This window comes from Nyctibius grandis, chromosome 31 (genome assembly GCF_013368605.1).
Source record: "Nyctibius grandis isolate bNycGra1 chromosome 31, bNycGra1.pri, whole genome shotgun sequence".
Lineage (NCBI taxonomy): Eukaryota > Metazoa > Chordata > Aves > Nyctibiiformes > Nyctibiidae > Nyctibius > Nyctibius grandis.
Window position 1 is genome coordinate 180,670 of NC_090688.1, and position 27,312 is coordinate 207,981.

General features: G+C 56.6%; 4 protein-coding genes across 4 annotated transcripts; 1 reads left to right on the top strand and 3 right to left on the bottom strand.

Annotated features, from left to right (window-relative positions):
• The first annotated feature begins 3,814 nt into the window (after positions 1-3,814).
• Positions 3,815-7,864, top strand: LOC137674984 (potassium voltage-gated channel subfamily V member 2-like). The gene is made up of 3 exons (XM_068420818.1): positions 3,815-5,065; positions 6,412-6,722; positions 7,232-7,864. Exons 1-2 carry the CDS (start codon positions 3,815-3,817, stop codon positions 6,682-6,684), a joined length of 1,524 nt encoding a protein of 507 aa, XP_068276919.1. The 3' UTR covers positions 6,685-6,722; positions 7,232-7,864.
• A 1,681-nt stretch (positions 7,865-9,545) lies between these two features.
• Positions 9,546-12,041, bottom strand: LOC137674999 (bone morphogenetic protein 2-like). Its single transcript, XM_068420846.1, has 5 exons — positions 11,777-12,041; positions 11,524-11,660; positions 10,950-11,072; positions 10,340-10,538; positions 9,546-9,952 (listed from the first exon to the last, which is right to left on the bottom strand). The coding sequence occupies exons 1-5, from the start codon at positions 12,039-12,041 to the stop codon at positions 9,546-9,548; spliced, it is 1,131 nt and encodes a 376-aa protein (XP_068276947.1).
• Positions 12,042-14,575: 2,534 nt separating this feature from the next.
• On the bottom strand, positions 14,576-23,269 carry LOC137675035 (uncharacterized). Its single transcript, XM_068420923.1, is given in 8 exon segments — positions 14,576-14,739; positions 15,475-15,511; positions 16,101-16,282; positions 19,062-19,137; positions 19,139-19,325; positions 20,408-20,555; positions 22,511-22,606; positions 23,209-23,269. Coding segments are annotated over 8 exon segments (951 nt in total).
• Positions 23,270-24,477: 1,208 nt separating this feature from the next.
• POLE4 (DNA polymerase epsilon 4, accessory subunit) lies at positions 24,478-26,979 on the bottom strand. The gene is made up of 4 exons (XM_068420753.1): positions 26,773-26,979; positions 25,596-25,680; positions 25,257-25,298; positions 24,478-24,933 (listed from the first exon to the last, which is right to left on the bottom strand). The coding sequence occupies exons 1-4, from the start codon at positions 26,977-26,979 to the stop codon at positions 24,920-24,922; spliced, it is 348 nt and encodes a 115-aa protein (XP_068276854.1). The 3' UTR covers positions 24,478-24,919.
• Between the last annotated feature and the right edge of the window lie 333 nt (positions 26,980-27,312).

Here is a 27,312-nt window from a genome sequence, read left to right on the forward strand (position 1 = left end):
TTTGTTCTCCATGAAATGACAGGTGTTAGGTGCTGTTCAACTGTTCCCTTACACTTCCAGCCAAGAGACCCTTTTCACCTGCCCCATTCTTCCCCCTGGGTTTTGTCAGGGAATAGGGGCTTCCTCACCCGTGTCCGCAGGAGCTCACTGCCTGCACAGACCAGACGTACACTCCATGTTTGCACTAGTGTTGCTCAGCTCAATGTACAGGAAGTTTTTGCTGACAGGTCAGCCACAGGGGTGAAGGTTGAAAAACTTTCCTGTCTGCTCTGGCTTTGCTGCGCCCCCACCCCGAGTCACCGTGGGGCGAGCAGCTTGTTAGCACGCTCCCTTCCAGCGAGGGTCCCGGCCCTTTGCAGAACTGCGCTTTCCACCCCAGTGCTGAACTCTGGATGTTGCTTCTCGAACACTGTTAGTGGTGTCTTTCTTAAAACTGTTTTGACAGGAGTGGTGTCCCCCAAGGGTCTGTACTGGGACCAATGCTATTTAATATCTTCCTCAGTGGCGTGTGTAGTGGAATCGAGTGCACCCTCAGCAAGTTTGTGGATGACACCAAGCTGAGCAGTGCAGTTGATTCACTTGAGGGAGGGGATCCCATCCAGTGGGACCTTCAGGCTGGAGGAGTAGGCCCATGTGAACATAGAATCACTGAATCAAAGAATGGTTTGGGCTGGAAGGGACCTTAAAGACCATCCAGTTCCAACCCCCCTGCCACAGGCAGGGACACCTTCCACTAGACCAGGTTGCTCCAAGCCCCATCCAACCTGGCCTTGACCACTGCCAGGGAGGGGGCAGCCACAGCTTCTCTGGGCAACCTGGGCCAGTGTCTTACCACCCTCACAGCAAAGAATTTCTTCCTAATATCTAATCTCAATCCCCCCTCTTTCAGTTTAAAACCATCCTATCACTCCATGCCCTTGTAAAAAGCCCCTCCCCAGCTTTCCTGTAGCCTCTTCAGGTACTGGAAGGTGCTAGAAGGTCTCCCCGGAGCCTTCTCTTGAACATCATGAAGTTCAATAAGGTCAAGTGCAAGGTCCTGCACCTTGGGCAGGGCAATCCCTGGAGAAGAGAAGGCTCCAGGGAGACCTTATTGTGCCTTTCAGTATATAAAGGGGACTTGTAAGAAAGATGGAGAGAGGCTTTTTACCAAGGCCTGTAGTGACAGGACAAGGGGCAACAGTTATAAACTGAAACGTGAGGTTTAGATTAGTCATAAGGCAGAACTTTTTTACGATGAGGGTGGTGAGACCCTGGCCCAGGTTGCCCAGAGAAGCTGTGGCTGCCCCCTCCCTGGCAGTGTTCAAGGCCAGGTTGGATGGGGCTTGGAGCAACCTGGTCTAGTGGAAGGTGTCCCTGCCTGTGGCGGGGGGGTTGGGACTAGATGGTCTTTAAAGGTCCCTTCCCACCCAAACCAGTCTGTGATTCTATGAGGTTTTGTGTTTGGCTTTTTTTTTTTCTTTCAGCTTGAAATAACTGGTGTGTTGGCTCAAACACTGTCTGGGCCTCATGGCCTGTGTAGCTCTTGCTGAGCAGCTCAGTGCTCTATGCTTTCCAGAAGAACTGGAGGAGGTTACAGACCAGTGCCTCTAGTTCAGCATTGACCACGTCCTCCTTGCACAAGTGTTCACTGAGTGCACAGCAGATAGAAAGCTGCTGCCTTGGCTGCTGATCTCTGTGCCTTAAAGGTGAGAACTTGGCTTGCCAAGCAGCCACCAGTCATCAGCCTTAGAGCAGGGGTCTTCCCCTCCTGGATGATGTGAGCGTGCTGCTGGACCCCACGGGAGAAACTTCCCTATGCAGTATGGAGTCCTGCATTCTTCCAGTGCTGCTATTTTTAGTACCAAGAGGTCGTTCGCAAGGGTGCACACAACCTTGCTTCTGTTTCCATAGGGACAAGTGGAGATGATAGCTGTTGGTGACTGATACGGGAGAATAAAGAACTTGAAACTACTGAGTTCTGGATTCTTTATTTTTCTTGGATTTGTGCATTTGCTTGAATTCTGTAGTCGGGAGGCTAGGGGCTGCGTCACCTTTGGACTGTCGCGTCCTGGGAAAGGGGACTCGTGGCGGGTGGGCTGGCATTGGTGGATAGGGAAGGCAAGTGCTGCTGTGCCTGCCTGGAGCTGGAGTGACTCTGGTGCACATCAGCTGGAATAGGATAAATGAAATACAGGGAGTGGAGTGAAGGGAGTGGGTGGAGACAAGAGAAAACGCTGGCGCTGGCACCAGGGTGCTACTGCAGAAGAGGTGACAGGGGGAAAGCTTAGCCAAGAGCAAGGTGAAAGGCTTAAGTTGGCCTGAACTTGTTCCTTCTTCATTGGAGCAAGTGAGAGGAGGGGGGTGCCCAGCAGAGCGAGAAGGTGCTTCGGAAAGCGCAGCAGGACGGGGCTGAGCTGGGGCTGGCAGCAGCGCTTCTGCTGGCAGGGCCGCGTGGCACAGGTCAGCTGCCACCAGCCTGTCCCGGGTCATGCTCAGCTCGAGCTGCTGAGCTGAGACGTGCTGTTCTGTTACGGGGGCAGAGCCCCTCGCTCTGTGCGACGGGGAGCAAGGCTCAGCAGTCACAGCCTCTTCCCGCTGCGAGATCAGCCAGGTTTTGCTTACTGATCCCTGAGCTGAGTGTTTCAAGGCTGAAAGAAACACATTTTCATGGATCTTGTGCCAAAACCTGGGGCTGTGTTTGTAATAGCCATTTCCCTTCCTCTGTCTGGTGCCAGAAGCATTTTTGTTGTCCTAATCCCCAGGCTCAGAGACTTCAGCTGCGGCAGAGCCTGAGCTGCTTTTCAGCCTAGGAACAGCTTTGTGCTCCAGGTCTCTCTGTTCCATTAGATCTGTTCGTGGAAATCAATGTGATGTTTTACACGCTGAGGTGGGGTTGTGTCCCAGGGTAAGACATCAAAGATCAGCCCATTTGATTTTGGTTCCCCTTTTACCTGCAAGTCCAAGGGGTTATTTCCTCCTCTTCAGTCCCTATAGTTCAGGGGAACTTTTACTGCACACTTGCATTTCCAGTGTCCCATTCACCGTTCCTGCCCCTGCTCGTGGGAGCGATGGGGCCGAAGGCCGGTGTGACGAGCAGGTGGCGCAGGGCAGCGCTGCGGGAGGAACCTGTCACGTCGGGGATCCGCTCTGCGGGGAGGGTGAGATGGTTCCTTCACCTCTTCCCCTGTGAATCTGCACGGTGGGGTTTTGAGGGATGAGCTGGGTGGTAACAACCATGTCCCTTTGCTGGGCTGTGACAGCTGATGGAGCAGGGGCAGCTGATTAGCGCTCATGTGCTTAACGAGTGACCGGTGCCAAGAGCAGCATCTGTTGTGGGGGTACAAAGCTGACACAAATCCTACGTGTCTGCACCCTTCTGTGCCTGGCGAGGGAGGTCTTTCAGGGTTAAATCAAGGCAAGTTCATGCCCTTTTCAACTTGCTGTCGTGGACGCCCTCCTCAGAAACAGGGCAGCGTATGACAAACACAAACTGCTGATAAGAACAGAATAAGGAAAAAGAGAAGTGCAGAGCTGGAAATAGTTCCTTACATAAAGGGCTTCAATCTCATTATTGTCTTAAGGCGCGGACACTTGGCTGCCTCCAACTTGTACGATGCAAACCGTGATCTGATAAAGCAATCGGCTTTGGGAAGGCGGCAGGTGCCACATGCGCCATGACACGGCCGGTGCCCCTCGGGCAGCAGCTCGCCACTGCTCCTCCGAGCTCACAGCACTTGTCCCGGCCGGCGTGCGCCTGGTGGGAGCGAGCCCATGAAGCCAGAGCTGCTGCCCCACGACCTGTAACGGGAATCGCTGCTTCGGAGGGTCGGGCACGATGAGGCAGCCGGGGACGAGGCGCGCAAGTGCCTCTGCCAGCCTGGAGACTGGGGACCACCGGGGCTGCTGCTGGGCACCGGAGGGAGAGGGGGTCCACATCCCGTTTGCGCAGGACAGCCTGGTGAAGCAGTGGAGCTCCACGCAGAGCATGACGGACAGGAACCAGGAGGAAAGCAAGGCTGCCATCCAAAGGAACAAGTACGTGCTCAACATTAACGTGGGCGGCAAGTTGTTCCACATCGCTTACAAGGTGGCGGCCCGGTATCCCATCACCAGGCTTGGGAAGCTGGCCCTTTATACAGACCCCGTGAAGAAGCTGCAGCTCTGCGATGACTACTCAGTGCAGAGGAACGAGTACTTCTTCGACAGAGATCCTTCAATTTTCCACTACATCTTCCACTTCTACCGCAGCGGGGTCCTGTGGATAATGGATGAGATGTGCCCCAGTAACTTTGTGGAGGAAATCGAGTACTGGGGAATCCATCTGAAGTACTCCCAACGCTGCTGCCGGATCCTGTTTGAGGAAAAGCAAGATGAACTCAGCGAGTACCTGAAAATACAGAAGGAGCTGGAGGCAGAACTGGAGCCCCTGGACGCAGTGGAGCAGTTTGAGGGCAAATTTCTGGGACGGTTTCGGAAGATGATCTGGAACCTCATTGAGAACCCATACTCTTCTGTCCCAGCCAAGATCATTGCTGTCATGTCGAGCTTCTTTGTGCTTATCTCCATCGTGGGCATGACACTGAGCACAGTGGAGGAGATGAAACACAAGACAGGGAAGATATGGGTGGAGCAGCTGGAGATGATCTGTGCCATCTTCTTCACCTCCGAATACCTCATGCGGCTCATATCCTCCTCCAGCTTCGAGAACTTTCTGCGGGCAGCGTTTAATGCTGTAGACCTGGTGGCCATCCTGCCCTTCTACATCCAGATCCTCTTTGAAAACCTGGACGAAGGAGACATGCTTTACCATGAGGAACTGCACAAGGTGGAGAACGTGAGCAAGCTGGGCAAAGTCCTCAAGCTCATCAAGCTCATGAGGATCTTCCGCATCCTCAAGCTGGCACGTCACTCCACCGGCCTCCGGGCCTTCGGCTTCACTGTGCGCCAGTGCTATCAGCAGGTTTGCTGCCTCCTTCTCTTCATCGCCATGGGGGTCTTCACCTTCTCCGCTCTCATGCACTCAGTGGAACATGATGTCCCAGGCACCAACTTCACCAGTATCCCCTACACGTGGTGGTGGGCAGCGGTAAGGTGGGAGCACCTTCTTCCAGAGCGGGGTGCAGTGGGGCTCCGTGGGTAGGGGTTGCCCTGATGCTCGAGGGATTCACCGCTGCTGCTGGCCAGGAGGCAGAAAAGGACCCACTCGTCCCATAGTGTTGGGAAGAGATTTGGACTAAGTTCAGAGGCTCAAAAGCAGGTACTGGGGTGGGGTGGTGGGATAGAGGTCATGGCCTGGGAACAGCCAGGCCTGGGTTAGTGACAAGGGGGATGTCACTCAGCCCAGGCTTTGTCTGTCATGGGACCCAAGTGTTGGGTGGATGTGGTTCAGACCCCATGGGCACGGGGACAGCCGCCCGGGACAGCCCGAGGCTCGTGCAGCATCGCAGCCTGGCTGCAGTCAGGAGACGTGAGGGCATCGGAGCTTGTGGGGCTGAGCCAGGGGACCCAGGGCTGCATGCGGGAACCAAGGGAACGTGGTCACACTGTGCCTCAATCCCTGTCCCTGTGTGAGAGGGGACACAGACTGGGGTGTGCTGCAGCTGGGGACAGGAGCCCCTTCTTGCTGCCCTGCTCATGCCGGGAGCTGGGAGCTCTGCTGAGCCGAGCGCTGTCATGACCCTGGGATTACCTCCGAGATGAGGAGCAGCTAAAGCACTTGGGAGCCAGGGGTTATGAGGGCATTTTGATTTACGGATTAAATGATCCCACAGGTCACTTCTGCTCTTACAATCCCCCCTTGGTCGTCACAGGCTTCTTCAAATTCATCCCTCCTCGCGGAAGTGCAAAATCACTTGGCAAAGTCACCAGATTTGAGCATTTAAAGGTCACAGGCTGGCCCTGTCCCCGTGCAAAGCCCAAACCCCTCTGCTTCAGCTCTCACTCCGTCCCCATGGTCCTGCTCATCCAGACATGGTTCCTCCGGGCCCACACCTGGCAGTGCGTGTTTCCCTTGGAGGGAGGGTCTGGGCAGCTTCGTCCGCGTGGGACGAGGCAGCTTACAGCCAGGAAGCACGGGAGCCATGGCTCCGGGGGCAGGAAGCCCCGGCAGACGGTCTGGCTGCTGGCAAGGGTCCTGCTCCGCGATGTCTGGCTGCTTCTGAAGAGCCACACGCAAAGGGGAGGAGGGAGCAGGAAAGCTGGCCTCAGGTCTCTGCTGATGGAGCCCTTTCCTTGGGCTCTCCGAGGCTGCTGGGAGCTGAGTCCCGGCCGTGCAGGCTGCTGGAGCAGGGACAGCCGGGCTGGCTGCAGCCATGGTGCAGAGCTGTTCCCAGGCTCCCACGCAGGGGCAGAGGCAGGTGGGTCCCAGCACCGGCCAGCAGGTTCTGCTCGTCTTGTTCACGCAGGATTTTATCCTTTCCCCTCCTCACCCAGGTCAGCCTCTCCACTGTGGGCTACGGAGACACTGTGCCCGACACGGTGCTTGGCAGGATGGTGGCGTTTGGCTGCATCTCCTTTGGCATCATCCTCAACGGCATGCCCATCTCCATCCTCTACAACAAGTTTTCTGACTACTATGCCAAGCTGAAGGCCCACGAGGACCAGATCAGCCGCTCACTCAAGCTCTCCAGGAGGATCCACTTGAAGCAGCGAGTCCTGCAGAAGCTGTTGGAGTGCTGCAGAGCCGACCCCCGCTGTCACCACTGACCACCAGCCCTTCACCCCCTGGACAGCCCCTCCCCATGGTGCATCCTGCCCCCCACCCTGACCATCCCCCCATCCTGGCCATCCCTCCATCCTGACCATCCCCCCACCCTGACCATCCCCCCGTCCTGGCCATCCCTCCATCCTGACCATCCCTCCATCCTGACCATCCCCCATCCTGACCGTCCCCCACCCTGGCCATCCCCCACCCTGGCCATCTCCCCATCCTGGCCATCCCCCCATCCTGACCATCCCCCCACCCTGACCATCCCCCCATCCTGGCCATCCCCCCATCCTGACCATCCCCCCACTCTGGCCATCCCCCCATCCTGACCATCCCTCCATCCTGACCATGCCCCACCCTGGCCATCCCCCCACTCTGGCCATCCCCCCACTCTGGCCATCCCTCCATCCTGACCATCCCCCCATCCTGGCCATCCCCCACCCTGGCCATCCCCCCATCCTGGCCATCCCCTCATCCTGGCCATCCCCCCACCCTGGCCATCCCTTCAGCCTGGCCATCCCTCCATCTTTGCCATCCCCCAAGCAGGTCCTGTCCCCTGCGGGGGCTCCACAACTCGGGCAGGAGCAACAGCATGGCACGGCAGTGTCTGCGAGGGGTGGCTGTCATACAGGTGCCGCTGCCACTTGGGCTGTTTGGAGGGATGAAACACGCCCGTGATTGTGCGGTGACCTCCCTCAATATCACGTGCTGGACCCTGCTGTCCCGCAGAGCGGGCGGTAAAGGACCAGCTAAAGCGCGCGCTGCGGGGCCAAAACAGGACGTCTGCCTGTCGTGGTGTGGGGCACCCCGAGGAGAGGGGAGCGAGCGGTGGGAGGCATGGGGCTGAGCTCTCACCTTCCTGAGGATGGCAGAAGTGGACATCCACGATGAGACGAAGCCCAGTGTGACGCCTGCGCAGTGGGACAGACACAGCCCCCCTCCCCAGGCAGTGGCCCAGGACCCCGCGGCTCCCCCAGCTGAGCAGACAGTCAGCCCAGGCTGAGCCCAGCGTGGGGATCTGGGTGAAGGCCCATGGAAAAGACAGCAGCCATGTGTCCTTCCAGGCAAACCCACTTTCCTTCCCGCTGCCCTGGGGGCACAGTCCTGGCTCGGGATGCTGCTGCTCTGAGGGCCGCGGGCACTCTGGGGTGCAGAGCTGGCAGCCAGAGCATCACCAGAAACAGGCACGTAATAAACCAGGCCAAAGCCATTCATTGCCCCGGATTATTGGCCAGCCACTTCGTGTGATCTGCTAAACTGCTCGTAATTTGCAGCTGAGGAGGGGACATCTCCCCAGGGCTCACAACCACTGCTCCTGCTGGTTGGTGGGAGGATGGGGCTCTTGTGGGACGCAGGAGAACCTGTCTGCATGATGGCTTGGGGGTGAGGTGCCTGGCCCTGGGGGCATTGGAAGAGGATCTGGGACATCTGCATGTCCTCAGAACACGCCGGATGGCTCTGCCCTGCGTTCACATCCCGGTGGGGCACAGGTCTACGGGGCACAGGGGAAGGATTTGCCCTCGGGTGTGGGACTGTATGTGGTCAATGGGCTCCCGGGTGGGCTTCACCCTTCCCCTGGGTGGGCTGGGGAGAGGGACCCCAGGCTGCAGGGCAGGCAGTTGTGGGGAAGGGCCAACAGCTGCTGAGCTGCTTTCGGGTGAGCGGTGGGAGGAAACCGGTGCCGGCCAGGCCAGGGTGGGATTCGGTCACTTGCAAGCTGGGCTTGGAGGTGAAGAGCTGCTGGGGGGGGGGGGGGGGGGGGCGGGTCCTGGTGTCACCTGGGACCACGGTTATGCCGCTGCTGTTGAAAACTGTTGGGAAGAGGCCTGGAGGGGCTGAGCCCCCTGGCAGGGACAGACACGCTCCCGCTGAGTCCTGGACCACGGGGGACAAGGGAGTGCCAGCAGATGCAAGACGGGGCCCCCTGCTCTGACCCCCTGCACCTACACCTGCTCCCTGGTCCCCACACTGACACCTGCCCTCGTACACCTCCCCAGCACTCACCCGACCCCACAGTGCTGGCCAGCTCTGGTTTCCACCCCCATTTCTCTTCCACGAGGAACCTTCTCTCTGGGCATGGTGCAGGCTCCTCTGGCCATCTTCACCCAGAGCCATCCTTCCCCACCACCCACCTGCCCTGGCAGCATCACCTCTGGGCACCTCTACACCTCCCCCTCAACCCCAGACCCTGTCACCGCATCCCCCACACACCCCCATTGCCTGCTTGGGGACCCCCCACCATTGTGGGCTGGCTGATGGATCCTGAGCCCATTCAGCTCCCAAGGACCAGGGCTCAGCCACTGAACCCCCCCCGCCACCTCAGAGCCTGCCCTGTGGCTGAATTGTCACCTCTTGCCTCGCACCACCGCTCCCTGTGCCCGCAGGTGTTTGCTCGCCCTTGGCCAGCCCCGGCCCCACAGCAGCCCCTCGGAGAACAGCACGTTTAATAGTTCCTCTGAATTCATTTTACAAGTGTCAATAATGCAGAAATGTACAGACATTTACAGGCCACTGTACAGGCGGTTTCTGTCATATATTAGTGCTCTTACTATATACATATAGTACAGCCTGCGGGAAGCCCCTGCACGGGCAAGGAAACCTGCACCCCCCCTCAGGCACCCCGAAATGGAGCTGTTCCCCCCGGGTTGCCGAGTCGCATGGGCTCGTTCAGGTCCTTTCAATCAGAGCTTGGCCCCGAGCCCTCCCAGGCACCCGGGGGTGACGCCAGCCGGGGCAGAGCTGGCCACCCCCGTGCTTTGCTCGCCCTAGTCCCCTTTAGAGGGTTTTGTGGGACAGACCCCCCGCAGAGATGCTCCAGAGGGAGCGGGAGCGGCATTCCCACCCTCCTGCTCCTCCTGCCTCAGTGGCAGCCGCAGCTCCCAGCCACCATGTCATCGTACTGCTTGAGGACCACGTTCTCATCGTCATCAAAGTAGAGGAGGTTGATGGAGTAGAGCTTGTCGGGCACGCAGCAGGGGCTGCTGACCCCTTCGCTCAGCTTGAGGGCGTTGATGATGGACTGCACGGTGGCGTGGTTCGTGGGGCGCATGTTCTCGCCCAGGGGGAAGGGGCAGGAGCCCTTGCAGTGGTAGGCGTTGTACCCCCGCGGCGAGATGATCCAGCCAGACCAGCCGATCTCCTCGAAGTCCACGGACAGCGGATGTCTCTGGCAGGGCTGGAGCCGGTCCAGCGAGCGCGTGCTGCGTGGCCCGGTCAGCTTGGGCACCGGCATCTCGGCGGGGAGAACGGGAGCCTGAGGTTGGAAATCTGCCAGAAAGGGGCACCCGGTGCCATCAGCATCACACGCCTGGGAGGAGGGAGGACGCGGTGCAGCCCCCCACCCCCAGCCACCCCTCCCCGCGGGTTTTGTCTGAAGCCGTCTGGTGCAGCGAGCCCTTCGGTCACAGCTGTCACCAGCCCAGGCAGAGCCACCGGGAGGTGACAACCTCACAGCCCCATGGCCGCACTCACCAGGGCAAGCAAAGTCCAGATTTACACCTGTGAGCCTGCACCCCTGCACAGACCACACCAGGACGGAGGTGGCCTCTCCCTCTGGCCGAGAAGGAGCTTTGGATTTGAGGGAGCCCATGTGTGGGAGCACCCCAGCACCCCATGGGCCAGGGCACAGTGGCACCAAGGGCACGTGGGACCCACCTGGAAAGCCGGCCACGGGTAGTGATGCTCCCCGGCGCCCGTCGTCCGTGAACAGGACCAACATGGGCTTCTTGCTCTCGTGGTGGTCCCTGCCAGATGCAAACTGCAGCGGTGGGGGGTCGAGCGGGCTCCCGTCCGGGCCCTGGACCATCACCAGCAAACCCTGGTTGCTGCTTTCGTCCTCAGTCCAGTCACGAACCTGGGGAACCAAACCGGTGTCACCACAGTGCTGTGGGCCAGGACAGGCACCGCTCTGATGTCCCCACGGCAGGTGCCAGACCAGCAGCCCCAGCGCCCTGTCAGCAGCGGGATCTCCCGTGGCCACACCACCTCCCAGCCACAGGAAGGGGCTGCGCTGCTCCAGGGCACTGCGGCAGGAGCCAGCGCCAGCGGCATCTGCGGGGCAGTGGGATGGGTCTGGGGCAGGACAGAGCAGCCCCCCCGGGCTCTCGGCAGGGCTCTCACCCCCCTCCCAGAGGCCGTGTCCCCCCCACGTTGCTGCAGAGACTACAGATGGAAATTGCACTGGAGCCCAAAAGGCTACTGGGCTAAAGAAAGCTCCTGCACGCCAGCCCTCACGGCTCCCCCAGACCAGGGGAAAGCAACTCACAGCCTGTGTGATGGCAAAGACCTCCCAGCCCGCGTCCTGCAGCGAGACGAGCCGGGCTGCCAGCAGCCTCTTCCCTCCCGGGGCGTCCGGCTGGCTCTTCCCCAGCACTTGGTAGACGCTGACCTGGGGAAGGCAGCAAAGGGCGGTTACCCGGCACGGCCCGGACACGGGGACTGGGGAAAAAGGGTGGGAGATGGGGGAGCTGTCGGCTTGGGTTTGCCACAGCCCGCAGGAGCCTTGGCTGGTGCGTGCACAACCCAGAACAGTATTCAAGAACCCGCCATGGTTAAAGCATCGTGATTCTCTGTGCAACGCGGCAATGTTCAGTCGTAGGAATTTCACAGAGCCAGGCCGTGCTCCTGCTGCAGGCGAGTGACCGCAGCGTGCGGGGACATCCGCAGGCACAGGCTGGGGCACATCCCCGTCCCCGCCCCCATCCTCATCCTGTCCCCATCCCCATCCTGTCCCCATCCCCATGCTGTCCCCATCCCCATCCCATCCCCATCCCCATCCTGTCCCTGTCCCCATCCTGTCCCCGTCCCCATCCTGTCCCCATCCCCGTCCCCCTCCTCACCTGGCAGAAGTGGTGCCTTTTGGGCCCGTCAGTGGCCCTCGGCCAGAGGCGGAAGAGATGCAGCTCTGCCGTCAGGATCTTCTCGTTCTTGGCCACGCTGGAGAGGATGAAGAGGAACCGCATCTTCTCGCCGTGAGCTGGAGGGAAGGACGGGTTGAGAAGCAGAGCCAAACTGGGGTGGCACCTCTGCCAGCCATGCTTGGCCCCTTCCCCCAGCCCCGTCCCCAGCACCGCGGGGACCCCCCACCCTTACTTTTATCCAAGAAGCTGCGGACCGTGTTGCCCTCCAGGATGTCGGGGTTCTTGGTGACACCGTCCGCGTTGGCGACGGTGTTGAACAGATCCACCATGTACTGGGGCGGCTGCTTGAAGTGAGCTGGGGAGGGCGGGGGGTCTTCCATGCCGAAGACTTCCAGGAGCCTCTTCAGCGCCTCGGCCCGCTGGCTCGCCGCACCGGCCGGGCTCGGGCACGCCGGCTGGGCCAGGGCCAGGGCCAGCAGCAGAACAGTCCCCAGCATGGCTCTGCTGTCCCTGCCCCAGCTCAGATCCCCCCCTGCCTCCCCAGCACTGCATTTATAACTCACTGGAAAGATGGATTGGAGTCAAATATGCACAAGAGCAATCAGGAGGGTAAAGAGAGCTAATTGCCGTGCTAACAAGGTGCAAAGCTGGGCTTCTGGGCGCCCTGCACCCATTAGCCCCAGTACACAAGCGGGAGGGGAGGACGGCTCACGCCAGTGCTCCCAGGGCTGGCAGGGGACACGGGGGTCTGGGGCCGCGCAGCCCCTGGGCAAGGCCCTGGCTGGGCTGCGTTTGCTCTCCATAGGGGACTAACTGGTTTGTAATGGTGGCACTAATGGGACAAACAGGAGGACCTTTGTGTGGAGGAAGGGAGCCCTGCCGAGGGATGAGCGGGAGCGGGCTGGACCAGCATCCCCTTCCCACCCCTGTCCTGCCCCGTGCCGCAGCCACTGCTGGGAGCGAGGAGCATGGGGGGGGGCTCGATGTCACACCACTGTCCCCATCCCGTGTCCCCATCAAGCGTGCAGGGGGAGTGCCTGGGACCCTTCATGCAGCTGGGGTGGCCCAGGCTGCGCATCCCCCGACGCTCCCCCCCGCAGCACCTGTGCAGAGGAGCCTGGCGAGCCGAGACCACTGTGCAAAGCGGGTGCCCAGTGGGACACCCCGGGGGCTGCAGCTTCCTTCCACAGCGCTGCCAGGCCCAGGGCTGTGGCAATAACTCAGCAGCAGGAGGAACAAACTGAAATTAAGCTTTTTTTTTTAAAAAAAAAAATAGCCAATTGGCTTCCCAGGGATTAAAAGGCATTTGCTGTTAATTCCTGAATGTTCGATATTAATGAAACACCACGAGAACCCTGTGGACTTTGGATAATGGGGTAAAAGCCAATTCTTTTGCTGTTATTCCCCAGTCACAGAGAATCCCAGTTGGCGAAGGTGGCCATGTTGACACAGTGCACTGGTACTCTTTGCATTTGCCATTTGTTTTAATGCCATGTGACCGAGCGGAAAAAAAATTAGCATTATACAATATGTGCCAGTGCACCAGGTAAAAAGAGCAGGACTAGAAAAGCCTGTTAGATCTTACAGGGAGCAGGGAAACCCCCTGTGAATGAGGCCCCCAGGTACCGGCTCTGCGAGAGGCTGGGCACGGAGAGGGGACGGTGCAGGAACGGAGCCGGTACCGTCCGTCCGCTGGCAAGACCGAGCGGTGATCCCGAGGCACGTCCAGGCCAACAGGATGGGAGACAAGCTGAAGGCTACTTGCCCAGTCGGTGTCTGTAATTTATTTTAACCCAACGCTTGGTGGGTAAAGGGCTGTTAATTATCCAAAATAGGCAGGGAGGCTATGACAAGTTGAGTTAATTGATGGAAGAACCTATTTGTATCCTCTGGACCCTTTCCTTCCTCTTCCCGGCTCACCCGTAGCAGCAGCATGTCCTGCAGGACAACGGGGTCCTGGGGGTGCTGATCAACAGCCAGCTAAACATGAGCCAGCAGTGTGCCCAGGTGGCCAAGAAGGCCAATGGCATCCTGGCCTCTGTTAGGAATAGTGTAGCCAGCCGGTCTGGGGAAGGGATCGTCCCTCTGTACTCGGCACTGGTGAGGCCGCACCTTGAATCCTGTGTCCAGTTGTGGGCCCCGCACTTCAAGAGAGATGTTGAGGTGTTAGAACAAGTCCAGAGGAGGACGACTAAGCTGGGGAAGGGTCTGGAGGGTCTGACCTACGAGGAACAGCTGAGGGAGCTGGGGGTGTTTAGCCTGGAGAAGAGGAGGCTCAGAGGTGACCTTATTGCAGCCTACAACTACCTGAAGGGAGGTTGTAGCTGGGTGGGAGTCGGCCTCTTCTCCCAGGCAACTAGCGGTAGGACAAGAGGACACAGCCTCAAGCTTCACCAGGAGAGGTTCAGGTTGGACATTAGGAAGCATTTCTTCTCAGCAAGGGTCATTAGCCATTGGAAGGGGCTGCCCAGGGAGGTGGTGGAGTCACCATCTCTGGAGGGGTTTAAGAAAAGATTGGACATGGCACTTAGTGCCATGGTCTAATTGACAGGGTGGTGTCAGGGCAATGGTTGGACTCGATGATCTCAGAGGGCTCTGCCAACCTGACTGATTCTGTGATTCCGTGATTCTGTGGGGGCTCCCTGCAGAGGGGACCGCACTGCCCCAACATCCCCACCTCCCTGCTGCCCTCTCCTCTCCAACTCCTGCTCCACATTTTGTAAACGGGAGCAGCCAGGTCCGTGCGACCCCCAGCCTGTGCCAGACGGCCGCATCCCTCCGTGCAGGCAGCATCCTCCTGGGATGCTTGGGCAGATGGAGGGGCCACAGAGCTGCACAGTGGAGCCCCAAGGAGCTGTGAATTGCCTGTGATGTTTATTTTACAAGCTGCAAAACATTTTGTAGAGGGTTCATTTATACAAGCGCTGTTTAAAATAGCTTTTATTCAAAAAATAGCCTTCTCTCATTTACATATCCTACAGACAGTCTGGCGGGGGTCTTGCAGGAGCTCCACCTGCAGCTCCCAGCCCCGCTACCCCCTGCACTCGCACTGCTGGATGGCAGCAACGTTGCGAATGTGCTTTCGGCAGCTCCTGAACGCGCACACGTTGTACTGGTAAGGGTTGGAGGCCCCTTCTGCCCACAGCAGACATTTCTCTCCGCCTTGTGACTCCCTGCAGATAGAGACAAACCCAGTGTGTCCCCTGGCCCCCCGCACCCCGGGCCCTGTGTTTTGTCGCCTGGAAATAGGGCAGATGCCCTGGACCAGGGCAGGGGAGAAGGGAGCCAGCTTTCTCCCGGTGGCATCTGTTCCTCACTCCTGGTGTAACCCCGTGATCTCTCCTCCCTCTCTGCCTGTGCAAAGCCGGGGTTATTTCTTTCTTTGTGGCCTGATTTGCTTCCCTTCGCATGCCCACCTGGGCCTGAGCAGCTGTCCAGACCCCCCCTGCCCCAGAGCATCCTCCTCCTCCTGCCCCGCAGGAGTGCCACGGACTGGTATGGGGCATCCCGGGCTGGAGACGCCACTGCCAGGACCCTCTTCCCATCTGCGTCTGCATCACGGGGGACCACAAGCTCCGTAACCAGCGGCCCAACGGGCTGAGTTTGGCCTCACCATCGGCAGGCTGTTCTCAGTCCCTTAAAGTGATGGAGCACTGTGCTGCTGTCGCACCCCTGCAGACGCTGCGCTGCTCCAGCCTGGGCCCCGCAGGGTCAGACACAGCCTGGAGGGTGAGCTGGGGGTGCTGCCCATAATCCGCCCCCATGCCACCCTAAATCCGCCCCCACGCCACCCTAAATTTGCTGCCACGCCACCCTCCCGGGTCCGATAGAATTACTCAGAGGAAGGGGCACAGCTCACACCGGCCCCTGACCCCGACTGCGTGGGGATGTGCCCGAGACCCGCTGGATTCCCGCAGCTGGGATCCCCCCAGGAGCAGCTGCCCAAGCACCTTCCCACATCAATTTCCTGCCAAGATTTGCAAAACAAAGGCATGAAAATCCCCGGCAGCACCTCGCTGGGGACACCCCAGGGGACCGGCTGCCTGCCACTGCTCCCTCCACCTGCCCTCCATCCCCAGCCTGAACCTACACCCCCGAGAACGGGCAGCAGCGAGGCAAAGCTTGTACAGAGAAGTATTTTGGGGGCACACCAGTGCATTTTGAGCCATAGGTCCCTGTGCACAAAGGTATGTTGAAGTAGAAAGTAGAGTCTCCGTTGAACTGAGCTTAAGACATACTTAAAGATTAAATGATTTTTAAAATAAATATCTCACTGCTCCCTTAATTATTTTTTAAAGAAACCCCCACCCCAAAGAAAAGGCCATTTGTTATTTGTGGCCTGATGTATCCACAAATTAGTGGCAGTAAAATGCATTTCATAACATAAGATAAATGTGAGATTTTTTACCACTACAGTTTGTTGCCAGGGTGTGCTTAGCTCTACCAGGGTGAAGCTGCCCATGTCAGAGCACCCACCTGGCTGTTCAGCCCCCACGCGTGGGCCCAGCAGCACGGCTGAGCCCACCAGAGAGGAGGCCAAGCCGCAGGAAACCAACCTTGAGCCGTTCCTCCCCGTGTCCCGCAGAGCTGTGCACAGTTTCGCAATGATACTCCACCCGGGAAACACGACAGCATTTTTCCTTCATTTCGCAGCTCTCCAGCGTCCGAACCACCTCCCCGCCTTGTGGGATTTTGACTAGAGCAGTGTTGAACTTTGTGGGCACGCAGAAAAGCCCATCTGCAAGGAGACAAGAAGGAACTTTGGCCTGAGGCCACTGTGGCTGCAGCATCTTCACGGCGGGTCTGCGTGCAGCACAGACACAGCGTCAGGCTCCGGCGCCCAGCACCCGGCGTGGAAAGTGCTGTTCTCTGTGCGAGGGTCCCCGGCTGAGAGCCTGGGGCTCATCCCTGCACCAGCTCAGGGCCTCAGCAGTAGGTTTTGTTCCTCCATCAGTTTCAGACCACAGGTGCAAAGAGAGGTTGTTCTGGGTGCAAATTGTGAAAGCCCCATCTCTGGGGAGGCAGCCTGAGCTACTGCACATTATCTTTGAGAGAAAAGGTCTTTGAACATCATAAAATATTCATGGCCGTGCTTTTTCCAGAGACATGCTCTCACACCAGGGAGCTGGGGAACATTATTGAACATTTACTCATTCTCCATCTCTCTCTGGATTTGCCAGGGGAGCTGTGCCCCGCGCGGGCTTCCCAGATGCTGGAGCTCGTGCCACCAGCTCTCCTGGAGACACATTCCGCCGGGCACCTCCAAAGGATTCGCTTTGGGCTGGCTCTCAGCTCGCCATGCAAGCAGCTGTGCCCGCCGGGGCAGCATCTCCCCGTGTCAGCACAAGTTACTACATCTGCCCTGCCTGCATCGCGGGACAGAGGGAGGCTGGTACCAGAGGGGAGGAGAGGGACGACAGGCGATGGCCCCAGTTCTGGGGGTGCAGCATCGAGTCCTGCTTTGCCTTTTCTTTCCCTGTTCAAGCTTTAATCCAATGAAAAGTTCCCAGGGCAAAAAAAGAAGTTACATTCAGCTGTGACATACCTAGTCTGATCGTTAGGGAAGCCATGCAGAGAGCAGGGCGAAGGGGGGGCTTTGGCTGGACACACCGAAAGACCACGTCTTCACTGCTGTGTCACCTCAGTGGCAGGTCCAGGCATGGGCTCAGTGGCTCGAGAGGAGAGACAGAGGCTCCTCCAGCAGTAACTCCTGTCCAGCTGGAAGGAAACGGGCACAGACTGTCCTGCCTGGCTCAGTTCTACGTAGAAAGAAAGTTTATCTGCTAAAGCTACCAGCTTTTCTCTCCCTCGCAAAGAAAATTAGGATTAAAATCTCTGTTGCATGAGCTAGAGGAGGGGAAGGAGGATGGCTACATTGATGGCTAGGTCAGTCTTGGCTTTTGGCTCTAAATAGGACCTAGTTGTGTCCCATCCCAGCCCTTGGGTGCAGGTCCTTCAGGAGTTGTGTTTGGTTCCTGGCTTTAAAATGGTTCTAAGAGTTTCCTGACCCCTCCCAGCTACTTCACCAGCTGCTGGAGGAGATTTCTTTATTCTAGGATGGGGCTGTGTTTTCGGGGGAGGGAAAAGTGTTTTCTAAAGGCAAATCTCTCTGGGATGCCTTAAGAGGGGGACGCAAGAAGACAACCGATTTCTGACACCAGTATTTCTGGGTGAGATTTTAACATCCTTCTCCAGGCCCTCCTGCTCCTCTGACACTGCCAGTCTTTAACATGACACTGAAAGTATCAGCCTGACTTCACAGGGGAAAACACAGAAGGAAAGAGCCGAGGCCTGCCCGAGGGCAAAGGCAAAGCTGGGGCCAGTCAACATTTCCCAGCCCTGGAATTATCCCTGAATGAGCCACCCTGGGGACAACAGCATCGTCCCACACCTTCCAGCCACACATCTGGGAAGTAAATGCTGATTCTCCCACCTCTGGAAAAAAGCACTTCACGCTGCCTAATTTTCTCTTCCACTTGCTGCGTCTTGCAGCCGCATTACACAAGTCGCTGATGCCCGTATGCGGGCACCCTCCAGCCCTGGGACATGGGACACGCACCCGCAAGCAGAGCCCCTTGGGGGTCTGTCCTCTCCACCATCCATCCGGCTTCCCCAGCCCCTCCAGCTCGGGCCCCTTCGCTGCTTTCCACGCTCACGTCAGGACTCGCGTTGGTCTCTGTCCCTCTCTAGTGGCTGTGGTACAGCTGTGTCACGGGAAGGTTTTAACAGGATGGTTTTAGATGCAGAAATGCCAATAAAATGACATCAACAAATTCCAGGAGAACTGATTTTATCAGCAGTTGTGGAAAATCATTTCACCACGACTTTCCATTCCAATAAAAACAGATCAGTTCATCTTCACTGACGTGACTCTCAGGTTATTTTGTGTGTGAACTCACAAGACAGCACACCAGCTCAGGACGAACCCGTTCCGCTTTATCCCAGTGGAAGGTTTTGACCTGTCTGGAATGATTTAGTTTGGAGTTTCCATTTCTGAGCTATTTGTGAAACATCAGGGTAGTTCACTGGAGCTGAGATGAAAGGGCATTTCACACCATCAGAAAGGAAACTCCATTTTTCAGTCGTTGCTAATGGCCTGCTTTCAGTAGAGCTTTTATCAGCAGGGTTTTTTTTCTTGCCATGAGTGGGAGGGTTGGATCGGAGACCCCTGAGGTCCCTCTCAGCCTGGGTTACCCTGATTCTATGATCTCTGGTTAGAGGACACGTCCTTGTAACACGTGGTGCTTGTATTTCCATCCTCACACCATGCACAGGGGCAGACAATTACCGTTTCACCTGCAGACCTGTGCTGTAAGGGCCCAGCAAGAGAAGGGAAAAGAAACGCCAAACCCTGACAGTATAAAAGACAATCCCACTCCCACCTAAGGCAAAGAGGGTTTGTGTGTCAGAGCTGAGTGTTGTTACATCGTGCTCTGAGCTCTGATGTTGGTGCTGGTCACACAGAAGGGCTCGAACCTGTATTGCTCAGGGAGGGGAGCTCCCCATCAGCCCCATACCTGCACTGTAGGTCAGGTCAGAGCATCTCCCCACATCGACTGTGACCTCCCAGGGAGAGTCTGGAAAGAAGGTTTTTCAGAGCTGGGAGACGCAGACACTCCTCAGGACACATGCTGCAGTGACAGCCGTCAACCACCTCCACCTCCCAACCGCCTTCAAAGAGCAGGAGCCATCCCACGGGCAGGCTCACAGCAGGAGCCGCAGGCAGGGCAGGGGCGGGGGGCTCCCGGCTGCAGCGGTGAGTCGGGGTGCTGGACCTGCAGCTGCGCTGAACAGGGCAAGTGGCACGTACACTGGTAAAAACAGGTCACAGGGAGCAACTTCCAGCATCAGCTCCCTAATAAAAACCTCTTCTGACCTAGAACTGACTCAGCTTTTACTCCTCTCTCCCTGTGTAGCAGCCCTGCATTGCTGTGGTGCTGCTCTTCCCAGTGACACCTTGATACCAAAACTGTTTATTCCCCAAAACCCTGCTACAAGCAGCTGGACTGTATCGGCTAAAGCAGTCGTCTTTTCACCCTCTGGAGGGTCAGCGTGACGACAGCCCTGCAGAATGATGCAGCCCACCTGGAAGATGCTGCACCAGCCGTGTCACACTGGTGACAACAGAGGGACAAGTAGCAACAAGATTTTTCCCAGTTACAGCCCCCCAGGTGAGCACTCACAGGACACACGCGTGCAGCACCCCGCAGCGCTCGTTCCCGTTCCCTCGCCAGGGTTAGTTACCCCAGTGGAGGTGGGACTTTAGGCAACGCCAGCTCTCCAGGGATAAGGAGAGCATCGCAGCCTGTGCAGAGCTGTATCCCCAAAGGCACGGGCTCCTTCCAGTCACTCCTGGGAGCGACACATGGCATGTGATAACGGAATGACTTAAGCACCTCAAAGTCAAATTATCATGAAGTCACAGGTCCTGCCAGTTTTGCTCAACCATGCAGGAAAAGGCCCCCAACCCCTCTACATACAGGACACCAGCTCTCACGTACAGCAGATGTGGCTGACAGAGTTATTGGGGGAGTTGCTCGCTGCTGGGCTGGGGGAGGACAGAAATGTGCTTGGATGCTGCCGGGAGCAGCTGGGTAGGTGCTGTGAGAGCCCTTTGGCTGAACTCTGGCCCTTCCTCTGCCACGAGGGATCCAGCATCTCCAGATAGTTTCCATTTGTCTGGTCTGCATATTCCACTGCTTGCTGGCGAAGGAAGGCCAAGAGACTCAGCGATGGGGTTTCTGCAGTGCAGGAGCCAAGAACAGGTACATTAAAGCTTGTACAAAAATCACAGCCCCAGGCACCAGTCTATGACCTTCACCCACACCCAGCCGCTCCTGCCATGGGGATGACACAAACACACTTTCTCACCTTCTTGCTTCTAAGGCATTTGAGCATGGAGGAGTGTCTGGAGAGCCCTAGGAGGCCAGGGTGGGGGGAGCTGATCCGCTGGGACAGGCAGCTGGACCGGCACCATCCAACGTCCACGCTGACAGGACTGCCAGGGACATCTGTGAAGCACACGGTTGACAAAAGCGTTACTCACTCTTTGCGTGATGCTGGGGAGGCCCAAGTTCAAACCGGGGCCAAGTACGACACAGACACTGAACAAAAAGACACGGTCCACCCCTGGAAGTCTGCCTGGGAGAGAGATTCCTTCAGCCTGAGCACCTGCAGAAATCCCAGGAGGAAGAGCCCTTTGCTAGCACTGCAGATGTGCCTGCTGTGTTTGCAGACCAGAAGTAACACATTTCATATATTATGGGCAATGCACTACAGAATGAAAGAACGCAGTTAAAAATTCACTAGGAAACTGGAGGTTTTATATTCTTTAGTGAGCTCATGAAGGATGGGGTGAGAATAGGTGAATGCATTGATTAGCAGAGGGAAAATGTGAACGCTGAGCTGTCGCTGAACCGCAGACCTTGAACGTACTGAACAAGCCTGAGCACCCAGCAGATTCAGGGCAGAAGGAGAAACCCAGAGCTCCTTGCCTAGAGCCCGATGAACCTGTTCATGGAGCTGCCTGAGCTGAAAACAAATCTGCTCCCCCCCACCAAATCCCAATTTCACAGCTCCCCAAACCTCTTGCATTGCTGCATTAGCACTACAGGCAGAGGATGGGAAGGTGGGAACGGGTGTGGGAACAGGGGAGACACGGGACCAGGTTTAGATCGGTTTACTCTTGTATTTCGAGTTTGTAAAATACCAGTGGGTATTGACTACTGGCTGTTTCTGCTGGAAATCTTTCTAAAATGAGGTATTTTTTTCCCCAATAGCGCTGTCCATACTCAAAGAATTGTTGATGTAAATCCTTGTTTCATCATGTGACAGGGAAGAAAACTGGCCTTAAAAGTGCCCAGTGAGTAGTTCAACACCACTGTGATTCATTTGCTTTAACCTGCTGGAGTGGCAGACCCAGCGTGTGACGCAAAACTTTAATTTTGCATTGATTTAAAAACTGATCTTCAGTATTGGCACAAGAGGCAGCCACCACTACCACCACACTGCGGCTGCCTGGGGGTTTCCCTGCCCAGGGAAGGGAGCAGTAAGCCAGGGAGCACTTTGCAGCGTGCCAGCTGAAGACACTGTTAACCCCTGCTCTCCCATCCCGGCAGCGATACAGGCCGTGTTTATTATTTTAATCACTATCTATTACTATTTTTACTACTTTCATTATTATTTACTCTTCTAAAGTTGTTTCCTCTGGACATGACAAGCTGTCACTGCTTGTGACAGTTCTTAATTTGGATATGATCGTTTTATAATTCCTACTGTTCACACAAGAATCTGATATTTTGCAAACACTGAAGGCTAAATTTGTACAAGTACTGCTCTCGTGTGCTGAAAAAAAAAACCTAAGAAACCTCAGACTTTGGGCCATACAGTTTAAAGCCGTTTTCACAAATCTGTGCTAAGATCAGCTGTAGCTCATTTTATGTAGCCTCACTGCTGCTGCAAGTGGAACTGAGACTAAAGTCTACTCCTGAAGGCCACAGACTTTTTGTCTGGTGAACAAATGGAGATATTTCCTACTTTCTCTGCACAGTAAAGTCAGGACACCCTCTTGTCTTGCTGACAGCCTTTCCAACATTAACCCTGGGAACCAAAATTCTGCAGTAGTCCTGAACTTACGCAGTACCAAACAGAATCCGAACAATGAATTCAACCATGCTGCAGCACACTGGTACAGAAAATGACACACTGGTACAGAAAATGAAGCCTCTTTCATGCAGACGAACAGACCCAGGAGCCCGGCTACTCACCAGTTCTTATCCTACAAAACATGCTTTAAGCGTTGCATTATCTGGGCGAAGAGTCCCCAGCATATTTCTGTCCTTAATTCCCTGAGGGAAAAGTCACTAGGATAATTTCAACATAAAGAAACGTCCGAGGGATGATGGGTGGGACGTGAGTGGGGAAGCTTAAAGGATCCAGGCTTCTTGCGGGCAAAGGAGGAACTCACCATGCCCGATGTGGAGGAAATGGCTCTGCCTCCTGCAGCAGCCCCTCACTGCAACCAGGTTCCCTTGCTTGTCCTCTCTGCTGACGGCTCCATCACCTGCAGTCACAAACCACCAAGCCCAGCGTCACCCCGTTTATAATTCACCACCTTTCCTGCTTGGGCTGGGAGGAGGCACTGAGCCCCGAGCACAAGTCTCCAGCTACCAGACATCTTGAACCAAAGGCTTCAGCATAAGGGAGAGACACAGAGTAGTTATAAATGGACATGACCCCTCTGATCTCTCAGACATGGCTGGTTGGGCTGAACACACTGCTGATTCATTACTCCAAGAAAAGGCTGTGTTCAGCCATGTTTTATCTTAGGACATCAGTCCCCTGCTCCCTGCCACTTCCATGTTACTGCAATGTGAACTTGGGGAAGAGGAGCAATCTCACACAGCCCAAAGCAGCTCGCGGGCACCAAACTCCACAAAGATTTCTGCACAGCAGCTTCCTCTGAGACAAACCCCGATTTATTTGGGGAGTGCAGACAATCCTCTGTGAAGCACACAGCAAACACACACCGTGCCCATACAGAAGCATCAGATACGAACGAAACCTGTGCACAGCCTCACACCACACACCTGCACAAGCTCTTTCCTCTCCTATGCAAGAGGCCAAAGCACCGACAAAGAGAATGAGAAGGAAAAAGGAACTTACTGGCAAAGGTGGGAGCATGCAAGAGCCCTGCAAAGAAGACTATAGCTAGCGGGTCCTGCATACTGCACCTTGGGAAACACAAGAAGGTTTCCAGTACCTCTGATACTTACACCCGGCCCTCCCTAGCAGGGGAGAAGGTGAACAGCTCGGAGACAAATGGGTTCGCATATCGCTGGCAAATGTCTCCTGACTGTGATCTGAACAAACAGCCAAGCAGCCTGGGCAGCGATGGCATCTCTTCCCCAACATGTCGACAGGGATCAGGCTTCGAGCAAAATTCAAAGTGTTTCTTGAGAGCAACTGGTTTTGCTCCCAGCCTGGAAGCTCCCTTGGGGGTCTTTGTTCTTACCACTGCTCTCTAACTAAGTTTGTGGTGACTTGGAGTCACTTTCAAGTCCCTCATTTGCAAGGAACATGCATCCTTCATCCTCACTCATCACATTCACTGGCCCTTTTATCTAAGGACAACCCTCTTTTGTCCCTCCGCAACACCAAAACTGAAACAAAGCTGGCTCGTCCATAAAGATGGCAACACAGTAGGACTCGGTCACATCAGCAACAACAGCGTGTTCCCCACGGCTACACAGAGAGGCCTGCAGCTCTGGTTTTGCCTCTTCTCAGCGTGACTGAGCCCTAGAGCCTAGAGGAGGCATCTTTCTTTCTAGCTTGTTAAATACATGTAGGAAAGTATCATCTCCCGAAGCCCGGAAACAGTCGAGGCACAGAGAGTCCTTGTGTGCTGTAAGGGACTCCCACAGACACGCCGGGCGAGGGCAGCAGGATGTCCTGAACGCTTGCTGCTTGTGGCTCTTAATTACGGAAGTCAGGATCTCTGCACTGACTTGACCAAGTGCACATGGCAGGGACTAGATCCAACTCCCAGAGAATTTTTTTTTGCCAGATTCAGGAATGCGAGTGCACAAGAGAACAGTGATGGCAGTATAATGCATCTGACACCACTCTGGCATTCAAAACAGGGTTTTGAGGGTTGGGTGGGGTTTTTTTTTGGCTACAATTACTTACAGGTGCAGCAATCACAGAAATTTGTGGAAGCTTTACACCCCTAGGAACAAGCCAAGTCTCCCTGGAGCTCATACATAGTTCCTGGAGGACAGCTGGGCTTCACTGGGACAAATGCCTTGAGGAAATAATTAGCAAAAGCAAAATGCTACTAGAAGGCGTCATTTCCAACTGATGCCCTTGACCATAGTGCTACAGGAACAGCACCCCCTTTGTCCCAGAAGTCCAGAGGAGAAACCAGGACAGCTGTTCAACAACAACAAAAAATAAATTTAATTATGTTCGGCCAAGAAACAAACATATACAAAGAAAACTACATTTCCATAAAAAAAAAAACTTCACCGTGCCTGGACATCTGAGCGAAGCCACTCCCCAGGCACAGCTCTGTGGTGCTGCACAGTGCGTGGAGAGGCAGCGACCACTACTCTGAGTGACTGCCACGCGACCTGGCCAGAGCTGGAGAGCAGTCTGCACTGCGGCAGGGCACGGCTAAGTGACATACAAAATAGTTACGAAAAAATATGCATTTTAAATAAAGAATTTACAACAACCTAAACTTTATACAAAATATTATGGTTGCCATTTCAGTGTCTCAGTTGTAGGAGCTATTTTCAAACTTTCAATGTCCTGTTTTCCACCCCGTGTCCACTTCTGCAGTCTCTTTCTCCACAGAGCTCCGTCTCTGTCCAGCTCAGTCCAAAGTACCTAAAAATAAAAAAAAAAAAAAAATTAGTCTCAGGAATCAGAAATGCAGTTATGTGAACAAATGAAACTTGCTTACAAGCTGCCAATGGAATATACAGTAACTTTTTAAAGTTTAAGCAAATCACACACGAGTGATTTTTTTAGCTAAAAAGTACTGTACGTGACTCAGGGTCCACCTGGTTTGTGTTTCACCTCTCAGAGAGGGGCATAACAAGTTACACTATTAATTATTAAAGATGTGGAAACAGAGGGCTCTGCAAATGATTAAGTTCTTTCCCTCCCAAGAAGATTACACTAAATATTGAAACCAAGTAGAAACTCACCTTCCAAAAAAGCAAATTCATCAATAGCTTCAATAGCATTATCTGCAAAAGCAAATTGAGAACAATTAACATAGATAAACCAACTCCATATTTGCAACTGCTTCAAATAGCAGCATTTGAAATTACATCACAGTACAGTGACCAATTTCAAAGAGGTTTACTTGTTTTGGAGCTGGTGAAACTATTAGCCTAATACTGGGTAGAAGTTGTTTCTCTTCCATCTTCAGAGAAAGAAAGAAAGAGAAGCACCTATGATTGCTTCATCACACCCAGACAGGTGGAAAAATCCTCCATCCTAGCAACCCTTTGCTAAGGACAGCACAGAATATGCTCTCATACCCAGGTCTTTTCTCTGCAGCGTTTTCCTTTTTCCTTGCTGAGCGTACACGTAAGCATCTTTGGCGATGGTTTCAACAAACAACTCCTGCAAAGCAAAAACAAGACAGTTTCACACACGGGATAAGAGAGGGAAGAGAGAATATCCCGAGGAAAGGAAAGGTCCTACAAGCTTCAGGAAGAAAGCAGAATCTCCATCTTAACATTTCCCCTTTCCAATAAACAGCTCTGAAAATAACAAGTGGAACTGTTGGACAGCGATGCAGATGAGAAGTAACAAGTGAGGAGAGAAGGCTGATCGTATATTGGGCAGAGATGGTTCCCCTGAACACGTCTGGGAGACCAGCTACACACCAGCTGCTCCCAGGGCACCTTCTGACGGAGGGACGGTGTCCTGCGCTCAGCGGATGGAGCACGACCGTCCTCGGGTGCCACCCAGCAGACACACCCCAGCTGCGGGGAGCAGGTGCGCAGCAGCAGGGCTAGGAGCTACCGCAGGGAGAGCCAGAAGGGAGAGCGCGCAGCCTGCGCTCGGGTGCTGCCACGCGATGCCAAAGCCACCCCACCGAACACGGCTGGGCGACGGGAGAGGCTTCCCAAGGGAGGAAACACCACCACCACCCCCCGATACACGTTGCTCCGATTTGCACATCGCAAACCCTGGACGTGCCATCAGGGCGAGCTGGAAGCGCACCCGAGCGGGCACAGGCCAAGCCCCAGCGCTTCCCCGAGCGCAGGGTCCCGCAGCCGCGATCGCACCGCGGCCACAGCGGGAGCCTCGGGGCCGGGGGGGCTGCGGCGGGACCCCGCGGGGAGACGCCGTGTCGCTGGGGGCAGCGCAGGGGCTTCCCCCGAGCCAGCAGCGGCACCGCCCGCCGCCGGGGGGCTCCCGGGCGCACCGGCGGGCTGGGCGGGGGCCGGAGCCGCCGTCCCGCTTCCCCCGGGAAAGCCGGGCCGGGCGCCCGGCGCGGCTCCGCGTCCCGCAGACACCGAGCGCAGCGCCGGGGCTGCAGCTCCCAGGGCCTCCAGCGCCGGCCTGCGCGGCCCAGCCGGCTCCCCCGGCCCCGGCCCGGCAGCAGCGCGGCGCGGGGAAAGGCCTCCCAGCGCGGCAGCCGCCCCAGGGCCGTCCCCCGGGCCGCCGGGCCCCTCGCGCCCCCCGGGCGCCGCCGCCGCCCCTCACCGTGGCCCGCGCCAGGACGAACACGGCCTCCTGGCTGGCCAGGGTCACGTCCGGGTCCGCCTTCACCAGCGCCTTCACTCGCGCCAGCGGCAGCCGCGCCAGGCGGGCCGGCCCCGGCCCCGGCCCCGCGCCTGCCGCCTCCTCCCCCGGCCCCGCCGCCTCCGCCACCGGCACCGGCACCGGCACGGTCCCCGCCGCCGCCGCCATCCCGCGCCCAGAGCCGCGCCTGCGCGGGGCCGCCGCGGGGGGGACGAGGGGGACAGGGCGGGCAGGGCCCGGCCCCGGCCCCGCGGAGCGGCTGTTCCGGGAGCCGGGCTGCCCGCGGAGCCGGGGGTCTGAGCCCAAGCCCCCAACACGGGCCCTGAGCTCCCCGTCACCCCCAAACGCGGCCCTCCATCCTCCCCATCACCCCCGTTCCCCCAAACATGGCCCCTGAGCTTCCCGTCACCCTCACCCCCCCAAACGCAGCCCTTCCGCCTCCCCGCGGCCCCCATCAGCGCTGCCCGCCTCGAAGATTGTCTTTGGGGCCTCCCCGTCACC